The sequence below is a fragment of the Narcine bancroftii genome, chromosome 14, assembly GCF_036971445.1.
Source record: "Narcine bancroftii isolate sNarBan1 chromosome 14, sNarBan1.hap1, whole genome shotgun sequence".
Classification (NCBI taxonomy): Eukaryota; Metazoa; Chordata; class Chondrichthyes; order Torpediniformes; family Narcinidae; genus Narcine; species Narcine bancroftii.
This window is the reverse complement of record NC_091482.1, coordinates 4851848-4872758: the sequence shown is the minus strand read 5'-3', so window position 1 is coordinate 4872758 and position 20911 is coordinate 4851848. Positions and strand designations below refer to the sequence as shown.

Genomic DNA, 20911 nt, shown 5'->3' with positions numbered 1-20911 from the left:
GAGCCTGCAGCAGACGTGGACGTACCCCTCCATAAATCTTCGTCTGCGAAGCCATGCCAAAGAAAAGAAAGAAATCAATAATTTCCAAGTATACAATTGGTGTATTTTTGATGCACTTCAAATTAAGTCTGTTTTTGATCGTAGGGATTTGCACAAATAACATTAATTTTCAGTTTTTTAAAATTTGCACTGCAAAGGTTCAAAGTAATTGCACTCAGCCAGGGGAGCTTGTGTGTATCCATTGTAGCTTGTACTGACCTTTGGAACTGTCCTCAGAAAGAAACCAAAAGAGACAAAATTCAATCCACACCGAGACTGCTGGACTTTTTTTACAGCAGCAATTTTACAAATAAAAGAAAATTGGCTCCTTAATCAGAGCTTCGATAAAAAAGGGGAGAAAAGACCACTGTGTAAAGTTAATGAGAAATGTTTGTACATATTTTGGTTGAATTGGTTCATAGTGTGAAAAATAAAAAAATATTTTCAAAAAATCAGAGCTTCGAGTGGAGATAACTTTGGTAGGACTTATGACCACTGACTACTAGCTATTGTACTCCAACAATAAAGCCTATGAAATAAAATCAGGGATAAATTAAAACTCTCAGATGGTCAGATGTCACTTGTGCAAAGACGATAGAAGGTTAACATCTAAAACAAAATGTAAACCTGATTTTGTTTCTCCACGAATTCCAACTCTTCCTCATTTTACTTCAGATTTTAACTGCCCGTGATATTGCAGGAGTGCGATGATGAGTTTATTTTCAGATACATTATATCATATGTTTGCATAACGGTTCAATTATTAGACTAATATCCAGATCTAATGAAATTAAAAATTAAACAATATGTTGGAATAAGAAGCTACTGTTGAATATGTTTACAATGAAGCTTGAGGAAAGAAACAAACTGATTTTGCAAATTATTCCAGTTAAGTACTTTTCCAGCCCTTGATGAAGGGCTCAAGCCGAAACGTTGGTTATGCACCTTTATCTTTGCTACATAAAGGACACTGAGTTTCTCCAGCATTGTGTTTTAACTTTGCCTCCATACCTGTTCTGATGTACATGTGACTCTCGGCCTACTAATATAGCTGAGTTTCAATGGCTTAAGCAGGTTATTAAGTTCAGGGCAGTAGGGAAAGGACAATCGATCCCAACATCTAATTTGCATGAATAAATCTTTTGTAAAACTCGATTTCTGAGGATAGTTATATGGCTGTTAGTACTTCCAGAGAATGGCATACAAAGGCTATTCAAATGTTGCTATCGTACAAGCATCTTTTCTAGCAATGGTGATTCAATGAACAGCAACAATAGTTCTAATCGAGTCCCCTCCACCCCAGTGCAGGGAGTTTAGTTGTCAGCATCTAGCGAAGATGTACTAATTAAGTACTTTCCCTGTGAGTCACAGAAACAGATGGAGTGTGGCATTAACCCACTAAGCTGGGACAGTGGATCAGTGAACTGACGTCACGACCACAGGAGGGATTGGCTGCTGATTCTTGCAGGCAGTCCAGTTTAGTACGGCCGATAATCTGGCAATGAGAAGAAATTTGTCAACTGTGTTTGCCCATTGTTGTGTTCTAACTCTTGGTGGAAGTTGAATGCCACCTCCATGCTGAATTGGCATAATGTCCGAATTCAATTGTAAAATGTATTGATCCTTTTCCAACTTACCTCCATTAAATAATGCAGCAAATAAGTTAAGGGATGTTCTCTGTAGTTGGTAAAATGTTAAGGTGACAGGGCACCTATGGGTAACTGGGAGACCACCCTCCCATCCCATACAAACTTTTGGTCTGGTCTAGTATAGAATTTATTGTCATGAACATGTCACAAAATTCGTTGTTTTGCGGCAGCGTCACAGTGCAAACATTTATATAAACCACCTTACAAAATAAATAAATAGTGTGCAAGAAAGACAAAGTAAGGCAGTGTCTGTGGTTCATTGTTCATTCAGAACTCTGATGGCAGCAGGAAAGAGATGAGGTGCAGTCGCTAGCAGACTGATGCACAGCCAACAACCTGTATCTCAACATCAAAATAACAAAAGAGATGGTTGTGGACTTCAGGAGGGCCCGAGGGGAACCACACTCGACTGACCATTTGTGGTGCGCTGTTGGTCAGAAGCAAACACATGAAACCAAAAGACTGTTCAACAGGCTTTATTTAACATAAAAGTCCACAGAGCCAGCTGTGAGATTGTGTGAATGATTTCAAAGGGCCAGCTCAGGCTTATATTCCTGAGGGTGATTGACACCTGACTGGGTGGGGCTTGGTCCATTCAAGCCAGGTGTTGTCCCCATGCTCTTCTGCAGGGACAGAAGAGATCTGTACCAGAGATTTGTAGAGTTGCAACATGATGGTACGGTTGGTATAGCGGTTAGCGTAACGCCAGCGATGAGGACCGGGGTTTGAATCCCGCACTGTCTGTAAAGAGTTTGTACGTTCTCCCCGTGTCTGCATGGGTTTCCTCCAAGGTCAGCACCTGATCAAATAGTGGTGGTGGTGGTGGTGGTGGTGGGTGGTGGTGGTGGTGGTGGTGGGGGGGGCATAGATTCGTTCAGCCAGGGGGAGGGGAAACGGTACTGATGCTTGACCAACGCCAGTAACGCGGCCGGGGGTGGGTGGAGGGTCGCTAGCGTGCATCAAGCTAGACGGTGAGTGATGGCCGCGACCACGTGGGGGGCACAGTACCTAGTTAGGGTGGGGGGGGGCATATGCCCCCTTGGGACATCCTTGGTATCCTCCCACAGTTAGAAACATGGTTAACTGGGCGTCACAGGGTCATGGGCTGTCGGTCTAGATTTAAATTAAAAAAAAATTAATGACCTCCCGACTCTTGAACTCAATTCAACATCCCATAACTACCCTATCAAGGATAGGAGAGGTAACCAACGTTTCAATCCTGAGCCCTTCATCAAGGTATTTTTCCAGCCTTTTCTCAGGGTTATTTATTTATAGTGTTTGCAGTAACTGTCTGTCCAAGGGAGAGACGCGGGCCAGTTCCGAGAGGACGGTGCAACCTTCCCCGATTGCAGCAGCAATGAATGAAATCACCAGTGGGAAAGGGAGCAGAAACCCGGAAGCTCCGGCGGAAGTGACGTCGCGTCACAAGCCAATGATGTGGCAAAAAACTAAGATGGAAACCTGCGCGGAATAAAATAATTCCATCGTTTCCCGGCCTCCCAAGGGGGAAATGAACAGTGAAGTACAAGAAGGGAGCAATTAGTTTTACAAGGTCGAGATAAGTGCGCGTGTATTCGTTGGCAAGGGATTTGAGAAGCGAGGCCGAAGAGCGAAGGTGATTCTCCCTCCTTCCGCGAGGCCAGGCTGGCTGGCGGATCACCGAGCCAGGGCGGGGCGGGGCGGGTGTAGCGCTCCGCCGCGTCGTTTCCGGTCGGCCGCCATTGCGGGTTGAGCGCCGCGGACAGTTGGACGGAGACGGACGGACAGGTGAGGGGCCGCCGGGCGCTCAAGGGGGTATCGGTGGCGGGGAGGATGGTGTCCGACATGCCGTGTAACCACCTGTCTCTGTCTCACCCCCCCTCCTCAGGTTTACCCTCAACGCTCTGCCTCCGGCCGCCGCCCGACATGGCGCAGATCCTGCCCATCCGCTTCCAGGAGCACCTGCAGGTAAGGCCGGGGCTCAGCTCACCGTCACACCCGGGCCCAGCGCTGCCCTCGGCCCGCCCCGAGGGGTGTCCCCGCCTTGGCAGCCGCCTGGCTTCTCCTCTGTTAACCCAGCCTTCAGATCCAAAACCTCGTATCGTGAACATGTCACTAAAATCGTGGCTTTGAGGCAACCTCACGGTTCAGACACTCGGATAAACCACCGTCCGACGGAAAGTGAGGGGCGCTGGGCAAAGTCGTCCTGACCTGGCTGGACAGGGTTAAAGGATTTCGTGTATGCTACACTTTAAATGTAGTATTAGCCGACAGCAACGGGACCTTTACCTTTAGTTTAAGAAAATAGTCAAAGGGAGGCAGTGGCTCATTGATCATTCCGGATTCTGAAGCTGTCCTTGCGCTGCTGATGGTGGGAGAGTTGAAGAGGGCAAAGTCTGGGTGCTGGGGGTCTTTGAGGATGGAGCAATGGTTCTCGACCTTTTTTTCTCTCTCCACTCACATACCACCTTAAGTAATCCCTTACTGACCCATAGAACAGCTATGGAATACGTACCGACCCATAGAGCAGTTGTGGAACACGTACCGACCCATAGAGCAGCTGGGGAACACGTACCGACCCATAGAGCAGCTGGGGAACACGTACCGACCCATAGAGCAGCTGGGGAACACGTACCGACCCATAGAGCAGCTGGGGAACACGTACCGACCCATAGAGCAGCTGGGGAACACGTACCGACCCATAGAGCAGCTGGGGAACACGTACCGACCCATAGAGCAGCTGGGGAACACGTACCGACCCATAGAGCAGCTGGGGAACACGTACCGACCCATAGAGCAGCTGGGGAACACGTACCGACCCATAGAGCAGCTGGGGAACACGTACCGACCCATAGAGCAGCTGGGGAACACGTACCGACCCATAGAGCAGCTGGGGAACACGTACCGACCCATAGAGCAGCTGGGGAACACGTACCGACCCATAGAGCAGCTGGGGAACACGTACCGACCCATAGAGCAGCTGGGGAACACGTACCGACCCATAGAGCAGCTGGGGAACACGTACCGACCCATAGAGCAGCTGGGGAACACGTACCGACCCATAGAGCAGCTGGGGAACACGTACCGACCCATAGAGCAGCTGGGGAACACGTACCGACCCATAGAGCAGCTGGGGAACACGTACCGACCCATAGAGCAGCTGGGGAACACGTACCGACCCATAGAGCAGCTGGGGAACACGTACCGACCCATAGAGCAGCTGGGGAACACGTACCGACCCATAGAGCAGCTGGGGAACACGTACCGACCCATAGAGCAGCTGGGGAACACGTACCGACCCATAGAGCAGCTGGGGAACACGTACCGACCCATAGAGCAGCTGGGGAACACGTACCGACCCATAGAGCAGCTGGGGAACACGTACCGACCCATAGAGCAGCTGGGGAACACGTACCGACCCATAGAGCAGCTGGGGAACACGTACCGACCCATAGAGCAGCTGGGGAACACGTACCGACCCATAGAGCAGCTGGGGAACACGTACCGACCCATAGAGCAGCTGGGGAACACGTACCGACCCATAGAGCAGCTGGGGAACACGTACCGACCCATAGAGCAGCTGGGGAACACGTACCGACCCATAGAGCAGCTGGGGAACACGTACCGACCCATAGAGCAGCTGGGGAACACGTACCGACCCATAGAGCAGCTGTGGAATAGGTTGGTGGTTTTTCCACTCTCAAAATTTATGATGAAATTTGTTGTTTTGTGGCAGCATCACAGTCCAAACACTTAGGCAAACCACCTTACAACATAAAAAGAGTGCAAGAAAAAGCAAGTAAGGCAGTGTCTGTGGTTCATTATTTGTTCAGGAACCTAATGGCAGAGCGGAAGAAGCTCTCCTTGTGCTGCTGAGTGCTCGTCTTCAGGCTCCTGAACTTTTTCTCAATGGTAGCAGAGTGAAGAGGGCGTGGCTTGTGCGGCAGGGGCCCTTGAGGATAGAGGGTGCCTTTTTAAGATACTGGCTGTTGTAGGTGTCCTCAATGGAGTGAAGATTGGTGGGGGAGTTAACCCTCTGGAGATTTTTCTTGTCCTGAGCATTGGCACCTCTGTACCCCTCCCCTTGATGGTTGGCCTAACCTTCAACTGCAGTGGGCCCCAGTGTCACCCACATGAAGAAATGTCTCTGCTCCCACTTTCCTTTCATTTACTCCTCAGCCCAGTGTCCCATTAAGGAAACATGGGTCGGTCAGGGAAGGGTTGTTGGCACCAAGGTTCCATGTGCTAGTTCTCTTTAAAACTTGCCCACTTGAAATATTTGACACAAAATCGTGATCCATATCAAATTTGCTCATTTCTTGATGAAGGGCCCAAGCCCGAAACATTGGTTATGCATGTTTATCTTTGCTCTATAAAGTATGCCGTTTGACCTGCTGAATTTGAAGTTGGCGTCCCTACAACTAGATTAGAAATCTGTTGGTAATTGAAGGTTTAAGCTACTGACATCTTGTGTTAGTTTGATGTCATGACTTTAGAGAGTAAAATGTTTGTAAAATATCATTGTTGTAGTTGGACTTTTTTTAAAAACCGAGAAGTATTGGTGGACTTTAACGTTGAACGAATACTTTCACTGAGCTGCTAATCAGAATTGGGTGTCATGTGACTATTCGAACCCATTCTGCCTTTCATTGATTGTCATTCTGATCTATCTTATTTTCATGTACTCCTTAATTTCTTAAATTTCCAGAAATCTTTTAAGCAGAGTTCATAGTTACCAGTGTGTATGGGGAGTTTGTAAAATGTGGCATTTTTTAAGTGAACAAACTTTGTCATTTTTATTTTAAAATTCATTTCAGTTGTGAGTGTCCCAGACCTTTCTTTGAGACCTGCCCTCTAATTCAAGACTTCCGCCAGATGCACTGTCCTCCATTTCTCCTGTTGAGTTAAGGTTCATGTATCAGTGAGATCACTTTATTAATTGCAACCACTGGCCCAGTTGACTTGATCTCTCCTTGTTGGCAGACCTGCCCACCCATGGATTAAACTGTTGGATTTTCATGAGACTCTCAATGGCGTTCACACTTCACCACCAGAATTATGTACAGTACTGTGTAGTGTTACCAAGGCCTGACATGATTCCATTAAATGTCTATAGACAAACTGCTTTGTAGTAAAGGTGAAGACCATTTGGTTTCATAGTACGGCAGCAAGGTTGGCATAGCGGCGAGCGTAACGCTGTTGCAGTGCTAGTGATTGGGACTGGGGTTTGAATCCTGCCTTGTCTGTAAGGAGTTTGTATATTCTCTGGGTGCTCCGGTTTCCTCCCACCGTTTAAAAACATACTGTTAGTTGTAGGTCATTTGGATGTGATTGAACGGCACAAACCCATGGGCTGAAGAGGGCTGTTACCGTGCTGTAGGTGTAAATTTTAAAACTAAAATATTTCAGTTATTTGTCCAAGCATAAAATCAGTCTGTCAATGTAAATAAAACAATTAAAATATGAAATCCACTGTTAATAAAGCTCATATTAAATGAGAATATTTGCTCTTCAACTTCATTTCATAATTCGCTTTCAGGTTTCTGACATTTAATCATCAAATGTAATGAAGGAATGGTTCATTTTTAATTGCCCGCTTAAACTAATGATCTTGACCAACAAATGATTCACAATAGCAATTCTGTTTTTTTTTTAATCCCCCAAGTTTATTTTTGGGCCTTGTGATGGTTGTGGCCCAGTTGAGATGTGACAAGGATTTGTCTTGAGTGAAATTCTCAGTGGTCTGTTTGTCACCGGCTATCTTGTCCTGAAGGTTAAATTTGGGGCAGCATTTTGCTTTTCAATTGGAGAGCTGGGTGATTGCATGCTTTTTTGGGCGGAGGGGCAGTTTACGAGAAATAGGGTATTACAGCAAAATGGGTACATTTGGGGCTTTATTGCAAAAGGATTTTTGGGGATTTCTGTCTGTTCTGTGAACACCCCGCACCTTTTCATTCACTGAATTTGAGCTGTAATCAAAACCAATTCTCATTACAGTAGTGAGGGGAAAAGGAGGCCAACCTTAGTTTGTGGGGCATTTGCCAAACTCCAAATAGCAGATGTTTGAAGTTTCATTTGACCTTGGAACAGAAATGTTACATGGAAATGTGTTTATAATTGTCTTCCCAGAAGTGCTGATGTATACTGCAGGTTTTCAGGACTTAATACCTAAGCATTTTTATAAATGGTTAATCAAATTTCACCTTTATTGAAACAGTAGTACTTCATATTACAGACTCCATTTCCTGTCAGTGAGATGGCTCCTAGTGTCATCTTAAACTGGATACTGAAAAAAAAAACACCGTTAGGCTCAAGTTGTGGTCAAATTCAGTACTTCAGTGGAATAGATAAGGCAATAAATAATTTGCCACTGAATCCTAACTGCCCAGGAGTATAATTTTTACCTGGTGTTCCCACTCTGGCCTGCTGGGGCTCTTTATGACAGCCTCAAAAGTTGTTGAAGCGGTCTTTAAACTCAAAGTCTGTTGTCAACTCAACTCTTTGAAGTGATGGAAAATGTAACTGTGGGGAGAAACTTGTGGATATATTTGTTTCCCTTATGGTGGTATAGTGTATGTGCAAACGCTCCACCGGAATCTTGCAGGATGGGAACTGGTGCAGTTTTGATTAACTGTTACTGCGTGCAGTGAATGTAATAACATTTGGTATGCATGTACAGTTGAGGTACAGCACTATTGCTTTTCACTTTCAAATCCCTTTTTTGTTCAGTGATAAAATGTGACCTTGCAGATACTGGACCTGAACATATCACGAGGCTGGGATGCTTTAGGAACTATTTTGTCTCCCCCTCTCTGTTTATTGCCTGCTTTTCACCAACTGAAATGAAGAGCTACTACTCCTATCACTTCCTGTGCATTCCCGCAATTTTGATATAGTTTGTATAATTTGCATACGTCTTCAGTTCCTGATTTGGTGGTTGTGAAACCTTGTGGTTGGAAACTTCATTGACTAAATAGAATTGTGTTGCTTTAATGTTTTATGTCTATTTGTGGTGCATAAGCTGCTGCTTCAGGTATCTCAAATGTGTTTAACTAGGGTTGCATAGGTGGCTACATTTAAAAATTAAAAAAATTTTTTTTCACACTATGAACCATACTGACCAAAATACACACAAACATTTCCCTCTTAAATATACACAGTGCCATTTTCTCCCCTTTTCCCCCCTCCCTCCCTTCCCTCCCTCCTTCACCCCCCCCACTCACTCAACGTTCAACCTATATGATACATTAAACCCATTAAACAATGTCATCACACAATGAAAATAAACAAGAAATTTGTGTCTTCTACTTTTACACACTGGGTCAGTTCATTTCGTCGTCTTCTCCTGTCATTTTAGGCGGTGGAGGTCCGCGGTAGGCCCTCTCTGTTGTGTTCCATGTACGATTCCCAAATTTGTTCAAATACTGTGATGTTATTTCTTAAATTACATGTTATTTTTTTCAATGGAATACATAGTTGCCGACATTGATGCAATTTTTTTTAAGTCGCCATCACTAAAGTTTTTCAGATCAGGACCCAACAAAATGGTCAGGCTTTGTCAATGTCTCTTCTAGTTGGTGCCATCAACCATACACAATACTATATGTGTGACCAACATTTATTGACATTTAACTAAAATTCTTTTCCCACCACTGCTAAATTCCTCAGGGTGTCCTGCCATGTCCTAAGGATGTGTTGATTGGAAGTTGGCTGCTGTAAATTAACGATAGGTGCAAAGCTGGATTGGGAATTGATGTCATGGGGAAATGTCAGGGAACAGATTTCTCAAAAAGCCAGTCTTGACTCTGGACTGAATTTCCAAGGAAATGTACACCACTAAGCAAATCACATGATGGACTGATGGTTTTGGCTCTAACTGTTCCATCATTATTCCAGTAAACTTGCTCTCTATACAATATTTAAAAAAATGTACATCTGCAATTGTATTTAAATATTTAATGGACAACTGACATGAAGTAAATGGTTAATTTGGGTATTCGATCTTAACTGATGACTTTGTGCATGGTCTTGTTACTCAAATCGAATGGTTCTCATCCTTTACTGACCCAGACCACTTGGAACTAGGGTGGTCTTTCCAAAGGAGGACATGGTGATAGGTTACCCGTAATAGTAACCTATGACCATGTCCTCCTTTGGAATGGCCACTTTAGTTGGAACAAACCACAGATTTCCAGTGGGAGGGCTGGTGAGCTTGGTCCCTTCCTAGACCACTAGAAATTTTGATGGGAAATTTTTGGGATTTATTGGTTAAACTTCTATCTTTACCTAGAAATTGTTACATCAGTAATATTTGTCACATTTGTTTGCTGTAGTTTAGACCCTAATCTATGAATTAAGATCAGAAGACATAGGAGCAGAAATCGGCTTTTCAGCCCCTCAAGTCTGCTCTGTCATTTCCCATTCAACCTCATTTCCCCGGCCTTCTCCCCATAACCTTTGTTGTCCTGGCTAAACAGGAGCTTATCAATCACTGCCTTAAATACACCCAATGACCCAGCCTCCACAACCACCTGTGGCAACAAATTCCACAGATTCACCACCCTCTGGCTGAAGAAATTCCCGTTTTAAGCGGGCACCCTTCAATTCTGAAGTTGTGCCCTCTTGTCTGAGACACCTTCTCCCACCCTGGAGGGAGGGAAACCTTTCTACATCTTTGTCCATTCCCTTCAGCATTCGAACTGTTTCAATGAGATCACTCCCCACCCCCCATTCTCCTAAATATCCTCCTATGATAACCCTTTCATTCCTGGAATCATCCTCATGAACCTCCTTTGAACCCTCTCCAACATCCGCACATCCTTTCTTCAAGGAGGAGCCCAAAACTGCTCCCATCATATCCCTGCTCTTATATTTTTTTCCTCTTGAAATGAATGTCAGCATCGCATTTAGCTTCTTTACCACCAACTCAGCATGAAAATTTACCTTCAGGTTATCCTGCATGAGAATTCACAGGTCCCTTTGCATCTGTTGTTTAAAAATTTTTTCTCCCCATTTAAAATGTAGTCTGCCTGTTTATTTTTTCTACCAAAAGTACATAATCGTACACTTTCAGACATATTTCATTTTCAAGCGGCAGGTTATCCTGTTCAATCGTCATGTTCATTTGTATTATTATTGAATCATTTTGGAGTTATTATTCGGTAGTTGCCTGAACTTCAAATGAACACACGTTTGTGTAATCTTGCTGCTGCAATACTGTACAACAATGACATTGCAACAAATGTATCTTTGCGGTGGAGGAATGTTTGCACTGAGATGCAATCGCTGCCTTTAATGGCCAACAACTGTCCAATTGTAGAGGTTGTAGTGGCGGCTACACTGCTAACTGAAGGATCGCACAACCAGACGGGTTGAGTTCAATGAGCAAAAACTGATTTATTGCAGGCTGCCTGGCTGGTCTTGTACTCCCAGCCCGGACCTGGCTGAGAACTGCACTGGGGAGCCTCGACGTCACTGGGGCGTCATGTGGGTCCCCAAGCTTCTGAGCCCAGTGCCAAGGTTGAGAGGAAACCCCTGACAGCCCCATTTTGGCCGGCTGCCCCGTTGCGTGCGTGACAAGCGGGGCCGGTTCTCCTGCCTAATGGCGTACCGCCACAAAATTCTGTTTTTGGAACTAAAATTTTGGGGCAAAAAATGTCTTTGTTCTTCATTTATTGACTTGGTTTTCTTCAGGGAGTTCACTGAGGAATTATCAATGAAGTTTGGGGTGGATAAGGTTTCAACAACTGATCTGCTCGTGTGACAAATTTCCCAAGTGCTTCATTGGGCTGAGGCTCAATCCGATATTTGTGCTGACATTTGGGGCAACCATGCAAACTACCTGACAATCGGGTGCTCACTTGTCTGGGTTCATGGCAAGTCTTCGGTTCTCTTGGACCTTGCCATTAGCCACAGAGCTTCTGAAGCAAATTTTTGAGGGATTGCTGAATCGGACCCATTCTTCTTTCTACATGGATTCTTTATATGACATCTCACAAGTTCCTTAAATCTTCACCCTAATCTTGGCATTTAAAAAAAACCTCAATCACTTTCTTGGTGATTTTTTTCTTATTTATTTGTATCCTAGATGGTGCTGATTTAATGGGTATTTTAAAATTAAAATTTTAGACATGCAGCTTGTAACGGGCCCTTTCAGTCCACAAACTCATGCCGCCCAATTACATCCAATTGAGCTACAACCTCCGAATGTTTTGAATGGTGGGAGGAAAATGGAGCACCTGGGGAAAATTCACACAGGCACGGGGAGAGCATACAAATTCCTTCAAACGAGGCAGCATTGGATTTGTACCCTAGTCACTGGCGCTGCAACAGCATTGCGCTAACCGCTACACCAAACCTGCCATTCCTATTGTGTGGAATTGGTTGATGTTGCAGGAAACTTCAGTCTTGCTCACATAGTTGAAGCCTGGATAGGTTCAGTTGCAGCTTTTATCTAAATATTTTGATTACACCATGACCTTCACCTTGATGGGTGTGTAGGAGATTGATCTGTGCAATCCACTAAATTGCAGTAAAATGGTACTGCAATTTAACTTGTTTGGCTTCGGTAGCATTCTAAGCATGGTGGATCAAACTGCAGAAGACTATCACCACTTAGTGAATTTTACTTGAATATATCTGATTTGAACACAAAACAGGCTGCTTTTCAGCTCCGCTGTTTCCCACCTCATTCAAAATGCACAATTTGATTTTTTTTGAAAGTACAAATGCTACATTAATGTTTACAGCTGTACCTTTTAATTCATTGGTTTTCATGACTCGCTCTTTCTTTCAGAAGGGAGAAAGAGCACATTAGTATTTTAACTTTGTGCTAGTTTCCTTGGCAGCTGGTAACTTGGAAATCCAACCACGGTATTCTCAGAGTTGGAATAAACCAGTTTCTTCATAATAAACAAAAGACACATCTGTGGCACTCGAAACTTGGACACTTTTATCAGGACACATCAGCTGCTGCCATGTAGATGAATATCTTCAGCTCTGCAGCATTGGATGTGTGCATCTAACTAGACCATTTTTGCTTCTTGCACTAAATTCCAAGGCTTGTTCTATTTTGAACACCCGGGTGTGCATTAATCATTAACAGAATGGATATTATCTAAAGGATGCCAAAGCAAAGAACAGCTGCTCTGCCTTTATTTGCAGAATCTATTGAATACTGTGTACACTTGCCACAGACTATCTGGTTGGCTTTATCGCTTGTAATAAATCAGTGCTGTTAACTTGCATCTCTCAGCGCCAAAACTGTTGATCTGTTAAATTTAATCAAAAGAGATGGTGCCCTGTACTTCACCTGGTGTCCACCATGGTTCTACCTGCAGCATCTCATTATTACTGCTGAATGCTTGATGACAGCTTTCATACCGATGTGGTTAGCGTACAGCAGCAGTGATCGGCACTGGGGTTCAAATCCTGCGCTGTCAGGAGTTTGTATGGTCTCCCCCTGTCTGCTAGCTTTTCCCCAGGGCCTTTGGTTTCTTCGCACTGTTCAAAATGTACCAGGGCATGGGCTTGTGGGCTGAAAGGGCCTGTTTGTCTAAATTTAACATTTAAAATTTTAAATGAACATGGATACATGAGCTCTGCATTGACAAGTCATGAGATACATGAGTCTTGTGTTGCTTTTCCAATGGGCTCATGTTTAATTCAAATTGTTCTTTAGGTTTGCAATCCCTTGAGTTTTGTGACAGTGTTCACTTTAGTATTTTGCAATTGAAACATTAAAATGTGCTTTGAAAATTGTATCCACAATGTTATTTAAAATTCACAACTTCAGTCTTGTGAAAAGATTTAGCATTCATGTATATTCCACTTGAGTTTTGTAATCTTACTAGAAATGACCCGTTGATCATTCCTGCAGTGCAAGGCTGTGACTGTAAATTTGCTTGAATTAATTTGGGATTGGGATTCTGAGATTTTGTGCCAATGGCTTCATCAACAAGTAGAGCCAAAGATGCTACATTTGGACCTTAGCCTGTTGCCTGGGCTTTGGAGTTTCATTTCCAGTGCTTCAAGATCTGGTGTTTGAACATGGCTTTACTGCAAGGCTGTGACTGTAAATTTGCTTGAATTAATTTGGGATTGGGATTCTGAGATTTTGTGCCAATGGCTTCATCAACAAGTAGAGCCAAAGATGCTACATTTGGACCTTAGCCTGTTGCCTGGGCTTTGGAGTTTCATTTCCAGTGCTTCAAGATCTGGTGTTTGAACATGGCTTTACTCAGTGTTCAATTGGTGGACAGCTCTTCCCTTGTGGCCTTCTCTTCCCTCCCCCACTCCGAGGGTGGCAATTCCAAAAGGAGGACATGGTCAAAAGTCATCATATATATATATATATAGTGTGTTTGCAATACCACTTAAGAAATCTAAATGTAATTTTTTTTTAAACACTCCACCCCCTTCCAGTGTAGTCCATGTGCCTTCTGTCAAATGAAGTGCATGTACTGTCTGAGTCAAGGTCCCTTTCATGCCCAACCACTTCTTTTCATAATCTGACCAACTTAATGATGGGGTTTACGTTCCTGCAAACACAATGGAAGTTGAAAAAGAATCATTTTTTTAATGATTAGATTTTGAATACCTTTATTCCACACTGGAAAATAAACCCATTTACGTACACAACTGAAAGCACGCTGGGCATAAATTTCACTCTCTTGCGAGAGAGTAGCATATTGCAAGCGCAGGAATAGATTGAAATTCAAAATTGAAAGTACGGCTTTGAACTATTGTTACCGAAAAATCATAAGTTGGACCGTTGTAAGTACGTGAGTACCCTACATTGCATTTCATTTCATGTACTGGGAACTATTTTTACATTTTTGCAACTTGCACTTGCATTCTGTAGGTTATTTAGTAACTAACAATTTTAGATTTAATGAATAATGAATAACATCCGAGTTCAGTTCTGACTGATTGGTCAGATCTTGAAATGAACACAAGTTGGATGTATGCTACTCCGGGCCGATGTTCACGCCCCCACCTCGAACACTGGGTCCTCCACCGTCCTCGTGTCCCAAAAATAGGGCACATCCGGCAGCAGCGGATGCCCTCCTGGCCCGTGGCTGCCATGTTGGTCCGTCAAAATAAACAGCCCCTGTATCCGCTGATTTTTATACCCACATGTTATTTATTTTTAAAATTTATGGTTTCCCCCCCCCCCCCCGCCCCCCAGTTACATGTATGGATGGTCATAAGTAGGGGACCACCTATATTTGTAACTATTGTGATGTAGGGGGAGAAGATGAGATGGTGGCTGATGTTTCCTTTGAATGGGTTTCCATTTGGGATAATCTGTACCCAGATCTTGACCTGTTACAAGTTCACAACTTTTGGAAAAGTGAGGTTGATGGCCCATGAAACTGGGCTTTTACAAATGGAAAATGATTTTTTTTGGGGAGTATTAAGATTAAAATTTGGGACTTTCAGAAAGGTCAAGTCGACGATGTTGATACTTGCGTTGCTCACCTTGCAGTATCAGACTTGCAGTAGGCCAAACAATGGCGACATCTTGAGCCTTGATTTCCTTTATCTATAGCATAAATTGTATAAGTTTAATTCATGTTGAAAAAAAAACACGGAATATTAGAGGAACTCAGCTGGTCTTTCAGCGTCCATAAAAGACAAATATATTGTTGATGTTTCGGGCCTGAGCCCTTCTTCAAGGAATAAGCAGAATGGGTCAAAAGCAGAAAATCTCAGATTTCAGACTATGCAGGCTAGGGGAGGAGTCCAGACCAACAAAAGGTGTTAATTGTGTATGAAGAGGGGAGTCCTGGGAATTGATCACGTCTGTGTGAAAGAAGACAGGGAAGGGAGAGACAGAGGTGGGGGGGGGGGGGTTTACTGAAAGCCAGAGAAGTCAAATATTAATGCCATCTGGTTGGAGGGTGCCTGGATGCAAGATGAGGTATTGTTCCTCTAATTTGCAGGTGGTCTCAGTCTGGTGGTGCATGAGACCATGGACAGATATGTCAATAAGGGAATGGGATGGGGAATTGAAATGGTTTGCCATTGAGAGATCCATGTTATTGCAGCAGGCAGAGTTGACGAAGCGATCTCTCAGTCTGCCCAGTTTCTTTGATGTAGAGGAGCACTGGGTGCATAGATGACCCCTGGAGATTCACAGGTGAAATGTTGCTTCACATGGAAGGACTGTTTGGGACCCCCAAATGGTGTTGAGGGAGGTGGTACCAAGGGGGCGATGGTGGGGAGGGAGGAGTTGGCAAGGGAGTCACAGAAGGAGCAGTCCCTGCAGAGAGGGGTTTATTTGTCTAGTGGCACGATCACGTAGTAGGTGGAGGAGGATGTGTTGGATGCAGAGGCTGCTGGGTTGTAGATGAGGCCAAGGAGAATCCTGTCCTTGTGCATGGGGGTGGAGGGGGCTAGGGCAGATGTGCGATCATGAAAGGAATGCGAGTGAGTGCTGAGTTGATGGTGGAAGAGGGAAAGCCACTTTGTTTGAAGGAGGACAACATCTCTGATGATCTGGCATGGAAATCCTCGACCTGGGTGCAGATGAGAAGGAGGAATTGAGAGAGTGGAATGGAATCCTTGCAGGGGGCACGTGAGAAGTGGTGTTGAAGTAGCCGTAGGAGTTGGTGGGCTTGTCAAAGATGTCTGTCCAGAGTTTGTCTCCTGAGATGGAGACAGAGAGATCAAGGAAAGGGAGAGTGTTGCTAGAGATGGACCAAGTGAATTTGAGGTCAGGGTGAAAGTTGGTAGCAAAATGGATGAAGTCAAAGAGCTTATTATGGGTGCATGAGGCAGCACCAGTTTTCTGAGGTTTCCTGCTTTTGGTTCATTCTTATTCCTTGAAGCGGGTCCCAGGCCCGAAACGTCGGTAATATATCTGTCCTTTATGGACGCTGAAAGATCGGTTAAGTTCCTCCAGCATTTTGGTGTGTTTTATTCCAATCACAACGTCGGCAGACTTTCATGTTTCACTTTTTTCATGTTGATCATGAGGAGGCACCATGGCCTCCTTAAACCACTGCCTCACTCAAACAATCATGGCTCTTGCAGGGAACTGCACAGATCTGAGCTGAGTAGAGTTTTACTAAGGAGTGTTTATTTAGTTCAACTTGCAGTTGGGTTGAGATGCTTCTCCGTTGCTTCCCTTGTGCCTGTGCCTTTTGAATCAGTGCTTCCTACTGCAAATTACACAGGAGGTGGCTTTCAGATCACGAGATTTCTTTCTTGCTGATGTGCACCTGTCTTCAAGCCTCGAAACTTGCTTGATTGCAATAACCAGACTGGAATTTTGGACCAAATAGTGGCATTGTAATTAGTGACTGCTTCCTGTTGCAGTCATGAATGCTGGATACAGCGGTTCTGCATCCTTCCTGAAGAGAAGTATGCATTTTTACACTGACCAGAACAAGTTTCAAGATAATAGCAAATAGTTCTTGAGCTTCATTACTTAACTAGATTTAAAAAAAATTTAAATTCACTTCTTCCAGTAGCTTTGTTTTAAGCTTTCTAGAAACAATTTGAGGGCAATTCATCAAATCATTGTATTGTCTTGCACCTCTCAATTGTGGATGTGCAGCAAAGCCTCAGAAAATGTCTACTGTCCAAATTTCTGTAGCTGAGCTAGAGTACAGTAAAATCCTGTTACCCAGAATTCAAGCAACCGGCAGAAAAAAGCAGAAAATAAATAGGTAAAAAATATGGGTTTTACTTTGGCGCTCCTCGCGTTAGTCCACCAATCACGCAACCTGCAGTTTCAAGCAACCTGAAAATTCACTTATCTGGCATCTACCAATCCCTACAGGCGCCGGATACCAGTGGTTTTGTTGTATTTTGCTGAGGACTATTTGCATATGTGCAGATAGTGAGTTTCAAGCTTTCAATATGAGAATGAGGATGGAGTTGGTACCACCAAAAGATTAATTCCTCCATCAATGCGCACTCCTGTTTTTCTTCCCCCTTTTCCCCTCCCAAACCATATTACCCTCAAGGTCTGCAGCAAAACAAATCCAATTCTCTCTTGTCAGAGCCACCCTGCAGCACAGACATCGATTCCAGCTATTCCAACTGTATTAAGGCAATAATCTTAAACCAGTGATCTACTAGGCAAGAAATCTCCCCTCTGTGTGCTTGAGACCGTAACTTCCTTCTGTAGATACTGTAGATATCCTGTGGCATGACACCAATGGCTCGACGCAATCCCCATTTCACTCAGAGGGTAAACTAAAGTTTTCCTTGCTTGGACAAACATCATGGCATGGGCTTTAGTTGCTGTACCATATTCGAATGGGCACCTTGTTCCGGTCTCTGTCATGTGAAGCGATTTACCAGGCAGGTGAGAAGAGTTGTGCGTGTGTTGAAAGCTTCCTTGGCACGAAGCATCCTCTAACTACAGGGAATCTCTTCCCCTTTCACTCAAGCAGAGGAGTGTTTGGGGTGGTAATTAAATCTTGTGTCTGAGCATTAAAGCAGGATTGGCAGAGGGATGCATCACCTCTCAAGCTACCTGTCTCCAAGCCAACTACTATTCAGTCTGCATTTTCCACGATGGTCTCATTTTGGTACTTTAAAAACCCAGAATTTGATTGGGAAGCAAGTGATCCTTGATCTTTTTTTAAAATAATTTTCTATTTTTTTACACTGTGAACCATATCAACTAAAATATGTACAAATGTTTCTCATTAAATTTACACAGTGGTCTTTTCTCCCACGTTTTTCCCCCTTTCCCTCCCTCCTCTCTACCCACCCCCCTCCAATACCCATGAATATTCAACTTGTACAATACAATAAAACAAAACAATATTTTCACACAAAGGAAAACAAACAAGAAAAATGCGTCATCTATTCATTACAGACCCGAATCCAGTGGTTTTGTCTTCTTATCATTTTCATTCTCATTTTAGGGATTGGAGGTCATAGGCAAGCTCTCTCTGATGTGTTCCATGTACGATTCCCAAATTTGTTCAAACCTTGTGACTTTAAAAAAAAATTATATGCTATTTTTTCCAATGGAAATCATTTATTCATTTCCATGTACCATTGCTGTATACTCCTGCTCTCTTCCATTTTCCAAGTTGACATTATACTTTTTGCTATCGCTAAGGCTGTCATAATGAATTTTTTTTTTGCACTTTATCCAATTTGAGGCCTAATTCTCTACTTCTTAGGTTACTTAAAAGAAATATCTCTGGTTTTTTTGGTATGTTATTTTTTGTAATTTTATTTAGTATCTGATTTAATTCTTCCCAAAACGTTCTTTTATACATCTCTTTTCCACTTCTTTGCCACCTCCACCCCCCTTTTCCCTATTTTCATCTCTTAGTTTTCTCTTATTACACTTAATATACGACAACACATTTAAGACATAAGGTATCCCCGCAGTTCCCACATCCACTAATACCTTAACCACAAAGTTTCCCCCCTCTCTGAGTTGCCCCATACCTCTTGCCGGGCAACCACAACTCCCCTTTTCATTTGGGTTGCGATCTTGTTCGCAGCGTCAACCCTCCACCCAGCCCTCTCCAGAAAACACTTTTTTAACATATATAACAAAGCTCTCTTTTTTTCCCCCTTACTCCCTTCCTTCCCTTCTCTTTTCTCTCTTTAGTTCTTTACATATACATAGTTTTTACATCTTTATATATACTTTATCGCCGTTCTTCATTCTTGTTGCATCTCTTCTCCTGTCCTGCAAACCTTCTGCAAATTCTTGCGCTTTCTCTGGATCTGAGAACAGTCTGTTTTGCTCCCCGGGTATAAATATTTTAAGCACGGCTGGATGTCTTAAAATGAATTTGTAACCTTTTTTCCATAAAGTTAATTTCGCTGTATTAAATTCCTTCCTCCTCTTTAAGAGTTCAAAACTTATGTCTGGGTAAAAAAATATTTTTTGAACCTTGTATTCCAATGGTTTATTATCTTCTCTAATTTTATTCCTTGCCCATTCCAGTATATTTTCTCTTGTCGTATATCTCAAAAATTTTACTAAAATGGATCTTGGTTTTTGATGTGCCCGTAGTTTCGGAGCTAATGCTCTGTGTGCCCTTTCTATTTCCATTTCTTCCTGCATTTCTGTCATTCCCAGGACCTTCGGGATCCATCCTTTTATAAATTTCATCATGTCTGTGCCTTCTTTACCCTCCTTCAGGCCCACTATTTTTATGTTATTTCACCTACTATAATTTTCCAACATATTAATTTTCTGAGATAACAACTTGTGTCTCTTTAATTTTTTTGTCACTTTCTTCCAATTTTTCTCTTAAGTCATTCACTTCCATTTCTACAGCTGTTTCCCGCTCTTCCACATTCTCTACTCTATTTCTGTCATTACCAGCTCTAAACTTTGCATTTTATCTTCTGCTCTTTTTATTTTCCTTTTAATTACATTAAACTCTAATGACAACCACTCTTTTACTGATCTCATTTGTTCTTCAAAAAATACTTTATCTATATTCTTCATTAGTTTTACCTTTTATTTCTCATTGTCCATCAGTTTTACCTTCTATTTCTCTGTGAAAATCTTGGTGGTCTTCCTCTTCTTCTGTGCCTGTATCTGTGTTTGTGTCTTCTTCTCTTCTTTGTGTCGGTGTCTCTTCTGTTTTTCCTGATGAGTTTCTTGGTCGGGCCTCTTCTTGCTGGGCCTCTTGTTGCTGTTCCTCCCCTCCTGGGCTGCTCGTCTGTTGTGCTTCTTGATGTTGGTCTTTTTGATCTTTCCTCCGTCTGTCTTCCATGTCTGTTTCGTCGCTCCCTCTTCTGCTGTCTTCCTTAACCTCCAGCTGAGAGCCCTGGTGTCGGGCATCCCTCAGCTGCTTGGTCTGTGACATCCCGCTCATCTGCTGAGCCCCCCTCTCGCCGGTGTCCTCTTTCTCCTCTGATTTGACACTGCGCATGCACGACTCCTCGCGCATGCGCCGTTGTGCACTTTTTGGCTCCAAGAGCCATTTTTGTAGTGCACCAGTTGGTGGGTCACGACTCTGCAGGGCAGGTACTGACCTAGAGGGTCAGGGGCTCCTCGTCACCACAGCGTCCTGTTCCTTCCTGCAGATAAGGCCTTCTTCCTTCTTCGGCTACCTTGTTTACATTTTTACCAAGTGTTTTTGCATTCTCCTTCTTGGAAGCCATCTTCTTTCTCCTCTATATCTTTATCTTCTATTTCTTGTACTTTATTTCTGTTATGCTTTGCTTTTTCCTGACTTTTTTTTCTATTTTCCTTGAGAGGGCTGGTTTTCCCAACCGGCCACTACTCCATCACATGACTC

General features: G+C 43.5%; 1 protein-coding gene across 1 annotated transcript in view; it reads left to right on the top strand.

Annotated features, from left to right (window-relative positions):
• Positions 1-3314: 3314 nt before the first annotated feature.
• The window catches only part of cltca (clathrin, heavy chain a (Hc)), an 82703-nt gene continuing 65106 nt past the window's right edge, over positions 3315-20911 (top strand). Inside the window, exons 1-2 of the mRNA XM_069910975.1 lie at positions 3315-3455; positions 3556-3635. Coding sequence (XP_069767076.1) covers positions 3594-3635 — 42 coding nt within the window. The 5' untranslated portion in view covers positions 3315-3455; positions 3556-3593. The remainder of the gene's footprint in view (positions 3456-3555; positions 3636-20911) is intronic.